This window comes from Lathyrus oleraceus, chromosome 3 (assembly GCF_024323335.1).
Source record: "Lathyrus oleraceus cultivar Zhongwan6 chromosome 3, CAAS_Psat_ZW6_1.0, whole genome shotgun sequence".
In the NCBI taxonomy this organism is placed as follows: domain Eukaryota; kingdom Viridiplantae; phylum Streptophyta; class Magnoliopsida; order Fabales; family Fabaceae; genus Lathyrus; species Lathyrus oleraceus.
The window spans coordinates 281,988,657-282,001,168 of record NC_066581.1 but is presented as its reverse complement, the minus strand read 5'-3'; the positions used below and the strand labels follow the sequence as shown (position 1 = coordinate 282,001,168).

The window sequence follows — 12,512 nt, the reverse complement described above, 5'->3', positions numbered from 1 at the left end:
GATAAAGGGATAAAGAAGATGTAGAAGGCTGAAGGGTTTGCATGGTATAGGAAAATGCATTTGAGCTCTACAGGAAAAATAAAAGGCTCACGATCAAAATCTGTTAATAAGTTAAGGCGGTTGCCCTTACCTGTCGTGGCAACTGTCACAAATATTGTAAGAGGGCCATTTTTATGTTAGGGTCACAATCCAAGTGTCACAAATCAATAAATTTCTTGTAATGCATGTGAATAAATGGAAAAACAACATATATAAATAAACACGAATTCAAACCAGTAAATCATGAGACAAAAATTTATTTTTAATAAACTGGAACTAAGCTTTCAGTGTAACCTTTGAGAGATTCCCAACATACCCAACCTCCCCCCCTAATTTTTGTTCGCTTTACTCTATTATCTCTCAAATTATAGAGAATTGCTTGATCTTCATTCTTAATCTTAAGCACCAGTGTATCACCATCTTTAGAAAGAAGCAAGGGCATCAAATGAAAATAATATTTTGTAAAGTCATTAATATCATAACCTGTTTGAAGGTTTTGATAATTAATTTTGAGAAATTGAGTCCAAGAATCTTCAACGCCAAATTTCTTCATCCGCCATATAACAAAATCAGTGTTCTTATAAGAATAAGAAAAACAAAGAAAACCCCCTAAAACACCAATGGTTGGGTCTGAAGGCGGCACTTCGTCAAAATCACGAGGCAGACGATATTGATTGTACGTCTCAGTCCTCAAATCAAGAGAAACAATAACAAAATCTTCAACAGTAATATTCTTAATAACATAAGTATTGTAGTGAATGTTGTTGTGAATTGCTAACCAATTAACAGTACCACTCAAATACACACCACCATAGACACTATCATAGATGTTATATTCAGCATAGTCCAAATGAAGAGGAACAACCGGGAAACTTTCAATGTCTCTCCAAACATCATCATCCAAACTAAGAATTCTCACCTCAGTTGTCCGCTGTTTAGGTATGTAACGGGATGCCACCACTTTATAAGTGTTTGTTGAATCATCACAACCAAATGCATAGCGGAAAGGTTTATCAAAATCAAAATACCCAATTTCTTTAGATATTGTCTTGGTAGCTGGATTCCACAATTGAAACCAGCACTCACTATAGATACCATTGAATAAATCACCGGTCAAAAGAATCAATCCATTACAGGAAGCAATTACTTTAGAGCATCCTTTGTTTTTCACATAATAGTAAGGATCGTCAAAAAGGGGGAGTGCGGGATTATCGAGTAAAGTAGCTATGGGATATGGAACTACACTGTAATCCTCTTTGTAACTACCGTAAGGAGAATCTCCGGAAATAGTCTTCATGTGATGCGTGATTAGTGTGAACATCGGATTTTGTGTTGCTGAGTTCTTGAGGTGCAATTTGACGAAGGTGGAATCGGAGATGAGAGTTCTCCACGACTTACTGACACACTTAAATCGGACAAGAGATTTGACGGGAAGAAAGGAAAGTAATTTGGCGATGAGATCATCGGGAAGGAAGATCGGCGACGGATTCATTGTAGATCAACCCAGCGCCCTTGTGGTGGAATGTTGAAATCTAAAGAAACTAATCATGAGGTGTATATATATGAATCCATGCAAAACAAAATAAAACAAATTAACCGTCCACAGAAAGATATACGGAGAAAGCCATATATTACGGCTATCTATGATGGAAAATTTTAGTTGTTTCTTTATTAGGGTTTGGAAAATATTTTACAGCCTTTTTATTGTCTTTTCAATCTACAGCTTTTTTGAAGCTACTTTTTAAATAAATATTTAAAACTTATTTTCAAAAATGAAATTAAACTATATATCATCAGCTTGAGATTTTTGTTTTAAAACATGGTTTAAAGATGAAAAAACCGATTAAGCTTATTTAATATATTCATTTTTAGAATATATTTGTAAATAAATTTAACATTTTTTAAATCGAATAGTTTTTATGATTATATAAAAAATTTAGGTGTTTTTACTGTCTAAAATAAAACACCTCTAATAGAAGTCAAATTAAATTTTTGTTCCATTGAAAAAATAGAAAATACGGACAAATTTAATATTAAATGAAGATATATATATATATATATATATATATATATATATATATATATATATATATATATATATATATATATATATATATATATATATATATATATATATATATATATATATATATATATATATATATATTCGATAAATAGTTTTGGATAATCTCCTCGAAGCGGTGAGACCACAAAAATAATGAGAGTCGGGTGTTTGCGAGGTTCTTTTAGAAGAGAGGAATGACCACCATTTTTGTGGTCTTCCATGTTCTTCTCTCATCGATCTCTTCCGTTGGATATTCTTTTTGGAGCTTCTTGTAAAATCTTTCCTTCAACCCTCTGACTCCTTGCATAATAGGCCATAATGAGTTGTCCCTACGTCTCCCATGCTTGAATACTTAAGGTAATGTCTGTTGTCTCATTAACAACTACTAATCATGAGTTGTAACTGTTCAAATATCAATTTTGTAATCTCCGTATGACTCTTAGCCCGCCTCTTAACCGTTAGCGTTAGGGTGGGATACTAACCAGACCATCTGACATCTATCAAGGGCTGACTTATGTGTTTCACCCCGGCTCCTGCACGACCACCTCAACCAACACTAAAAATAGATATCCTAACTAAGCTAAAAAATTTGGGATGTACATAAGCCCCCAAAGTACGAGGCCTATAAGGGTGAAGTGTTTTGAGTTTATCCCGTATTACAAAAACTTGATCTACACGCACTTTAATTTTACGCATTTTGATCGAGTGAGCTCTAGTAAATTAGTGGTCTTTATGATGAATCAATTCTGAAAGGATTCATCTTGGCACCTATTGGGAAGATTTATGAATAATGAAATCCAAAAAAGCTACGATTTTACTGAAGAAGTCGGGGAAACCTGGTGGATTCGTGATGTATAAAGATCAAAGAGCCCAGATGAGATCTCGGGTTGTTGACGTTGTAGAACCCGATAGGTTCTAGACATAGAGAAGTCGGAGAGCCATTGTGGGATCTCGACCCATTTTCATTGTAGAACTTGGTAGGTTCTAGACATAGAGAAATCAAAAAGTCCTAGTAGGATCTCGACCAGTTTTCGTCGTAGAACCTGGTGGGTTCTAAACCTAATGAAGTTGGAGAGCCCTAGTGGGATCCTATCCAGTTGACGTCGCATAACTCGATGGGTTCTATATATAAAGAAGTAGGAGAGCCCCTATGGGACCTCGACCCATTGGTGGCATAGATGTTGGTGTAAGCCCTAGAGGCCAATACTTTTGGTACTTGTATCGAATTATTTATTAATAATAAAAGGCTTTTTCTTTATTATGTTTGTTTAATAAAGTCTCTAGAATAGTTAGTCCGTTTAATGTATCAAGTATGACTTAATCATGATATCACATTAAACATAAGGACAATATTCTTAAAGTATTCGTAGTCGAGCTTTATTGTGAAGTAGGATAACATTAAAGCATTAAGACTATTATGTATATAGACTGATGATCACGTCTCATGGATCATGGATAAGGAGTTATCAAGTCTTAAACATATGTATGAATATTAAGAGTAATATTTATACTGGATTGACCCGCTATGAGAATACTATATAGAATGTTATGCAAAGTGTTATAAGTTATTCTCATGGTTATAATGGTGTATACCACCCTTCGACCTGAAACCATTATGGACCCTAGATGTAGAGTCGAGTGCCTTGTTGCTGATCAAACATTGTCTGTAACTGGATGACCATAAAGACAGTTGACGGGTATTCCACGAAGCATGCTAAGGGACATGAGTGACCTAGATGGAATTTGTCCATCCTGCGTAACAAGATAAATGTCTATGGGCCTAATATTGAACTGGACAAGGATGACACGGTCTATGCCTTGTGTTCAATATATACATAAGGGCAAAAGGGTAATTGTACACATAAGTATTATCACAAACGGATTTGTCAGATCACATGACATTTTCGTGTCCTGGGTAGTAGTGATGTGTTGCTAGATACCGCTCACTGTTTATTATGTTAAATGCGTGATTTAATATAATTGCCAATGTCGCGAAAACCTACAGGGTCACACACAAAGGATAGATTGATGAGAGATAGAGTAACTAAGGAACACCGTAAGGTAAGATGCACTTAAGTGAATTGTAGAACATCGTAAGGTACGGTGTACTTAAGTAGAATACGAAATATGGTAAGGTACCACATGCTTAAGTGATTTTGGCATATTATAAGATATGGGCCACACACACTTAAGTGGGATTTTTTAGCTTATAGCCCACACAAGTGGTTCTATAAATAGAACCCTTGTGCAGAAGAATTAGTGAAGTTGCATTTTTCATTTCTCTCTCTCTCTCTCTCTCTCTCTCTCTCACACACACACACACACACACACACACACACACACACACACACACACACTCACTCAAAGCCTTCATTCGTAGCAGCTAGCATTGATATTGAAGGAATCCGTTCGTGTGGACTGAGTAGAGGCGTTGTCATCGTTTAACGTTCGTGATCGCTCCGTAGATCTGCATCAAAGGTTTCAATCATCACAAGAGGTAACGATTCTACCACTAATCATGCTCATTCGTAAGGAATTTGTCCATCCTGCGTAACAGGATAAATGTCTATGGGCCCAATATTGAACTGGACAAGGATGACACGGTCTCTGCCTTGTGTTCAATATAGACATAAGGGCAAAAGGATAATTGTACACATAAGTATTATCACAAAAGGATTTGTCAGATCATATGACATTTTCGTGTCTTGGGTAGCAATGATGTGTTACTAGATATCGCTCACTGTTTATTATGTTAAATACGTGATCTAATATAATTGCCAATGCCGTGAAAACCTACAGGGTCACACACAAAGGACGGATTTATGAGACATAGAGTAACTAAGGAACACCGTAAGGTACGGTGCACTTAAGTGAATTGTAGATCATCGTAAGGTATAATGTACTTAAGTAGAATACGAAATATGGTAAGGTACCACGCGCTTAAGTGATTTTGGCATATTATAAGATATGGGCCACATACACTTAAGTGGGCTTTTTTAGCTTATAGCCCACGCAAGTGGTTCTATAAATAGAACCCTTGTGCAGAAGCATTAGTGCAGTTGCGTTTTTCGTTTCTCTCTCTCTCTCTCTCTCTCTCTCTCTCTCTCTCTCTCTCTCTCTCTCTCGCACTCAAAGCCTTCATTTGTAGCAGCTAGCACTGAGATTGAAGGAATCCATTCGTGTGGACTGAGTAGAGGCGTTGTCATTGTTCAACGTTCGTGATCGCTCCGTAGATCTGCATCAAAGGTTTCAATCGTCACAAGAGGTAATGATTCTATCACTGATCATGCCCATTCGTAAGGATCACTAAAGGATAAAATTTTAAATTCCGCTGCGTTTTGGATCGTTATTTTCCTTCAGTGGTATCAGAGCCACTTACAAAACCATGCATCTGATAGTTATTTATTTTCTGTATTAATGTGATTAAAAGACATAATGAATCAAAGAATAAAGGAGTAATTAAATTTGGCATCATGTGTGTACGATTTGGATGATTGATGTTGACTATGCTTCGGAATCCGACATTAGTATGGTAAAGCAGTGATACATCGATCGTCCATAGGTTACACAATTGAGATCGATCAAGTTATATATATGATATAAATAATCCTAATGCAAAATACGATATATATGATATACTATTTCTATTTCGTTCATTCAAATGCTTAATGGTTGTTTTCCTTTGAACGATCAATGGTCATTTGCTTCGGAATCCGACATTAGTATGGTGAAGCAATGACCTGTTGATCAATCATACTGAATCAACAATCGAGGTGTGTTTGACGGTCTCAAATTGGTGCATTAGGGTTAGTGACGGCACAAGGGTTGTGCCGTCAAAGAGTTGTGAATTGAAGGCTTGTTGGATCACGTCTGTTGACTGTTTCAAAAGCGCTGATTTTGGCCGCGTGACGTTCGTCATGGGCCTGTGACGGTCGTAACAAGTTGGACGTGACAGTCATAACAAGCCGAACGTGACGTTCGTAACATGCTTTGTGACGGTCGTCACATTCACAGAGTTAGAATTCTCGGTTTTTCTGTTTTGTGATTGCGCTGGCCGCGTGACGTTCGTCATGGGCCTGTGACGGTCGTAACAAGCTGAACGTGACGGTCGTAACATGCTTTGTGACGGTCGTCACATTCACAGAGCCAGACTTCTCGGTTTTTCAGTTTTGTGACTGCGCAAGATTTGTGTTGATGCAAAACCGACGTCGATTTTAAATGAATTGTTCATTAAAATTTTCGGCGCGGGGCAGCGGACCCCCGACTAACTCTGCGTAGTGTGATCAGTCGCCGAAATTTAATTTGGTTTTAATTAATTAAAAGAATTAAAATTAATAATAATAATATATTTATTATTATTGTCTTGTGGTGATCGGTTATGACCTTATTTTTCCTTTATTTTGTTTTGGGATTTTAAAATACGACCTGCGTGTCGTGCCTCTCTTTTAATCTCTTAATGTAACTTCTTTTCTCATCTCACTCCCTCGTATGTAAAACGAGTTTTCTTTTATGTAATGTAATGTTATGATGAAAGAGAAGAATTCAATATCAAAGGAGGACAACCTTGAAGATCTTGCTTGGAGAAGCTTAGATCGTTATTAGGTTAGCTTAGGTTCTCTCATTGGCTTGGGAGAACAATTGCGCTAGGGGCCATAACTGTTTCATTATGTATGTTGATTCATTATGAATGTATGTTGATGCATGTGAATGTATGTTGATGCATGTGAGAGACGATTTATATGATAAATAAGCTGGTGAGATCAGAACAACTGCAATTCCCTCAAATTAAATATTAAGTTTATGCTTTCCAAGTTTTAGCACTCATCAAGACTAGTATCGGATAATGTAGGTTTCACCTAAGGCATAAAGAGATGCTTATAAGAAGCATGTTGATGATGCCAATGAAACTGCTTGTCTCATGCTAGCTACCATGAACTCAAAGTTGCAAAAGCAACATGAGAACATGGTGTAGCACCTCAAATTTGCACCTACCTTTTGTACATACATTTTCATTTTTAGGTCATTAACCTAGCATAGTCCATTGCATAGCATTGCATAGCCTTTTGCCCAAGTGCAAGTCATCAGACAAGATTAGGTCAAACTGATCAAGAGATCAGGTCAAACAAGCAAGCATGTGCCATTTCCATTGAGACAAGGCCCTAAGGTTGGTTTATCAAGTTCATATGGTCTAAGGATCATTTTGAAGTGATTTGGACAAAGATTGGATGATCAAAGCTCAACAGTCAAGCTGAATCTCCTCAGAAACCCTAGAAAGTCAACTGTGATCAACTGTGGTCAACTGTGCCTGATTTTATGGATTGAAAGGTGTGAGATGGTTTGGAAGGCCTCATTCATGTCCATACAAGCCTCATTTGACATATCAAAGACCAAGGTTGAAGAATTGGAGGTCAGACAGAAAGTTTCCAAAAATAGCAGGTGACCTGTAATTTCAACTGCTCAAAATGGAAAGTTTTTCTCCTCAAAATTACTTCATCATACAAGCTTCAAATGGATTTTTGTCCAACATGAAAGTTGAATATCTTGATCTCACCATTCCAAAAAGTCCAAGAACATGAAATTCCCATGTGTGGTTGGCAAGATATGGTCCAATCATTTTCAGAAAATGCTTAAATTCAAAGTGCCATAACTTTCACATGGAAAGGCCAATTTGGGTGATCTTTCTTTGAGCAAACCACATTTGACATGAACTTTCATGGTGCATTATCACATTTCATCAAAAATCATCATAGCAAAATGGCATTTTTCAAGTGGACTAATTTGCATTTTTGGTGTGAAATGGTGATTTTCAGAATTACATGTCACTTGCACTTGGGACCAATTGCAACACATCATGAATGACGTTTAGAACTTGCTTGAGCTGGTTTTGGACTGATACATTGACTGCATAAGGGAAAGGGCATTTTGGCCACTTTACCTAACAAATGCATTTTGCTTAATCCACTTGAATTTTTGTTAATCTTGATGATGATGTAATCTCCAATTCCGTTTATTTCGGAACTCCCCAAGTCAGATTTATGGTGACTCAGTTTACTGTGACTGGTTCAGAGAATGGGTCTTCAGATGACTTGGTGGCACAGTGACTTGCATTCATGCATTTGCATCATCCCATTTCACATTCATCTGCATTCAACTCACGTCCATCCGTACTCAGGGTCCATTATTTTTGATTAAGATTCTGGTTGAGAGACATCCAAATGTCGGATTGTTATTAATGAAAAATTCTCTGTCTCTGTGAAACCAAAATCAAAGGACAAATATTCCTGGTACGGGTAGACGCTGCATGTGTGAGTCATACTAACCCATTTGCTGTTTTGTAGGTGTCAACCGGTGCGCATAGCTCGTTTGCTCAGATATCCTGCTAGAAGCAACAAATCCAAGCTGATGGATCTTCCCAACGCCGACATCCTTGAACTGAAAGAGATGGTGAGGGATTTGTTTAGTGTTGTGCAAGGGCTTGCCTTGAGGCAGAAAGCCATGACTGAGAGATTGGAAAAGATTGAGAAGTGGCTGATGGTGGAGAAAGTTCAGGGAAAGGCTCCGTCACCCGAAGTAGCAAATCCCTCTGGCTCTGTAGTAAAGAAACTCTCTGACAGTGGTCCTTTCAAGAAGGAGGTTGAGTCAGTTGGTATGCCGGTAAAAAGGGAATGCAGTCAGGATCGTTATCACCCTTACGCTGCCACTGTAACCACTCCTGTTGGTAATACACCTGCTCCACAGCAACAACCACCACCTCAACAGAAAGCACCGAGAGTTAGGAGCCAAGTGAAGAAGAAAAAGGAGGAGCGTCAGTTTGAGGAACCACCTGTGACCTACACCCTTCTGTTCAGAAGATTGAGGGATTTGGGGTTAGTCCGGCCAAGGATTTTGATTCCCATAGCACAACAGAAGAGGCCTGCACACTATGATGAGAGTGCCAGGTGCGAGTTCCATTCTGAGGCACCCGGACACAGTGTTGAGGGTTGTAGGGCTTTCAAGCATGTCGTCCAGGACATGGTAGACTCCAAGACCATCAGCTTGGCACAGATCATGGATGGGGATGTCAGCCCTGTACCCAGGCAGGGTCCTGTAAAAGTGAAGATGGTGAAAAGACCAAGAGAGGAATGGAGGTGACTGAGGAAGATCAGTTAAAGGTTCCAATGGCTGTGGTCCCAGAACCTCTGATGAAGGATGGAGCTTTCCCTGTTATTGATAATTGCTGTGCGGCCGTCACCACAGAGGGGTGTGTATTGATGAGAGATACGACCCAGAAGATGATAGAAGGGGAAATGGACAGTGAAAAATTTGAAATGCCCAGTCAAGCAATCGAAACCGTCAAGGTGGAGAATGCTGTTGTTGAGAAAGAGAAGAAGCTGTCCATTTCTTCTTATAAACAAGCTCTAGAGGTGGTGAAGAACCAAGAGGCCCAAGGCTGGGGCAGGATCATTGACATAGTGGTAAAGGCAGACATGTTCGGGATTGGTTATCCAGATCAAGAGTCGTCTAGACCAAACAGAGGACGTCGTCCGCCGTACACCTTTGTCAGTGCAGGAATACTGGATTCTGATCATGCTTGTTCAGTGAATGAAGAGACCGACCGTGACCGCGAGCTCGAGCTATGGATAAAGTCGTGCGTACCAGGCAACTGGAAGGCCTCCAAAAGCATCACTGTCACTCATCCGGAAGTGTAGTATTTCTGTGTTTTAATGTTGTTTGCATGAAAGCCATACGTTTTGCCCGAAACGTAATGGTCCATTGTAAGGGTCATCTCATGTGTTTCATTGTGCAACATTTTGCATCAGTAATAAATGGATGTTTTTGTGATTAAAAGCGGTGTTCCCTGTTTTTCAATTATTTTTGCAGTTTTAAGAAATAAAAATGGCAATGTTTTTCTTTCTCTTTCCTTTTGAACTTGTTTCGTTCCAACCTCAAAAGTGACCATCCTCCTGATCTCATCGATAACAATTTGGTTACACCTTTGTATGGCTTCGACAATCCGCTCTATCATGCCGAAGAAAAAGGCGAAGAAGATTGTGATCTGTTAGAAGATTAGCCAGGTTGTTAAAACAAGAGGAGAGGGTGATTCAACCGCACGAGGAGCGAGTCAAAATTGTCATCCCAAGTACCGCCGAGGTCGGAAAGGAAGCGAAAGTTGGTTCCGCCTGGAGGCCAGTGTCAAAAGCGAAGGCGATGCCAATCGGTCTCAGGAATACCGATGCCACGTATCAAAGTGACTTTGCTTCATGATATGACTCATCATGGAATCAAATTCTATGTTGATGACATGATGGCAAAGTCCCAAGCAGAAGAGGGGCATTCGGGGGATCAAGTTGTTTGATAGGTAGAGATAACTCATACTGTTGAGTTCGAATTAGCGCCCTTCTGGAGTGCTGTCCAGCAAGCTGCCGAGGCATGTTGCGAAGGAAAGAGGAATCGAGGTCGATCCTGCAAAAAAAAAAGAAGAAAAAAAAGAAAAAAAGAAAAAAGAAAAAACGATACAAGAAACGCCTGAACCGAAGACAAGAAAAACAAGAAAGAGATCAAACGGTCAGGTAGAATAATGATTGCAAAAGGGAATTGGAAAAAGAATAAGTTGCAGGAACCTCTGATTCTGTTAATCTGGTACTTGACAGCCCTCAAGGGGTCTATGAGGTGTATGGTGTCAGCATGACGAGTCTTGTCAAAAAGAGCATGCAATTTACCTAAGCAAAAAGTTTATCGACTGTGAAACAATACACTCACTGTTCGAGAAGACTTGATGTACTTTGGCATAGGCTGCTCGCCGACTGAGACAGTGTATGCTGGTTCATACCACTTTGTGGATATCCAAAATGGATCTGGTCAAGTACGTGCTTGAGAAGTCAGCATGGACCGGACGGGTTGCGAGAGGGCGAATGGTGTCGACTGAATACGATGTTCAGTATGTCTCCCAGAAAGTAATCAAGAGGAGGGTACTGTATGGTTATCTCGCCCACTGATGATTATCAGTCCAGGAAGTTTGAGGTCCCTGATGAGGACATCTCGAGGTACTCAAATCGAAAGATTGAGAGTGACCGATCCCGGAGGAGGGGCCTGACCCTGAATCCGAACGGATTCTGATGTCTGATGGGGAGAGTTTAAAGTGAATGAGTTAGAGCTTCCCTGATAACATTTGAATGCACCAACGATGGTGGCTGAATACGAGGTTGATATCCTGGGTATCGTACTTCGGTGCGTGCATCTACTGGGGCAACGCCTTCCTCATTCAGTATGGGATGGAAGTGATATTGTCTACTGAAGTCTAGATCCCATTGGGGAGAGTCCTGATGGATTGAGAAGTTAGAGAAGGCTGAGTAGATGAGGACTCGGTATGACACGTTGAGCTTGGTTGAGGAAAAGAGGCAGGCAATTATTTGCCGTGGGGCAGTTGTACCCAGTGAATGAAGCGTGTTGTTAACCAAAAAGTGTGACCTCGTGCGTATCACGTGGGAGATGTGGTGTTGAAAATGATCCTTCCTCCTCAACGATCGTGGGGCAAGTGGACACACAGTTATGGATGTCCATTCGTGGTAAAAAAAAAGGTTACTCTGACAAAGCTTTGTCGTCGACGACCACGGATGACGAAGATTTTCCATCCCCTGTGAATGCGGACGCAGTTAAAAGATACTTCGTGAAAGAGACCCGCTGGACAAAAAGAAGAAAAGAGTTCAGGCAAAAAGGGGCATCCCGGCGAACCAAAAAAAAAAGAGAAAAGGTTCGGGCAAAAGTTAGGGATAATAAAAGAAAAGAACTGTACACCCGGCAAGTCGAAAACCCCACAAGGGCGGCTTGGGCAAAAAAGGGTATCCCGGCGGACTGAAACCCGAAAGGGCGGTCCAGGAAAAAGAGGGATTGAAACGAACAACTGCGTCTAGCATGATCGTTTGTGCTTTGGTTAAGACATCTTGGCTAGTCTCCGACAGAAATCGATTGGAAGCGTCTTGTTCAGAAGGCCGAAAGTGAGGAAAGTCTTGAGGACATATGGGGTATAACCGAATTGGAACCCGATGAGATCATGGTTTCACATTGCCTTTAGGATAGATTTTTCCTTTGGTGCGCAATCACCTCTTTCCAGGGTTTGCTTCCTGTGTGTTGCTCGGTTTTGAGCCGTCTTTTTCAGTCAATAAAATGCGTGTTCAGTCAAATAGTTTTGTTTTTTGTTTTCATTACCGCTTTGATTACGAAAACATCCGTCTATTTTGATAAGAATATTTGCATTTTGAAACATAGAGGTCCCTTCCGATGCATGCTTATAAGATTGAAATCTGGAAATCTTATTCGGAAGTTTGAGTGACCAAGATGTTGAAGTGTTGGCACACCTGGGGCACGATTTTATCTAACGATCTCTTGTACAGGTACCGTTAGATATCTTCATTCGCTGGCAAGTGATGAT

At 39.8% G+C, this 12,512-nt stretch overlaps 1 protein-coding gene across 1 annotated transcript; it reads right to left on the bottom strand.

Annotated features, from left to right (window-relative positions):
* Positions 1-270: 270 nt before the first annotated feature.
* LOC127127036 (F-box/kelch-repeat protein At3g23880-like) lies at positions 271-1,597 on the bottom strand. Its single transcript, XM_051056117.1, has one exon. The coding sequence runs from the start codon at positions 1,529-1,531 to the stop codon at positions 302-304; it is 1,230 nt and encodes a 409-aa protein (XP_050912074.1). The 5' UTR covers positions 1,532-1,597; the 3' UTR covers positions 271-301.
* Positions 1,598-12,512: the final 10,915 nt, after the last annotated feature.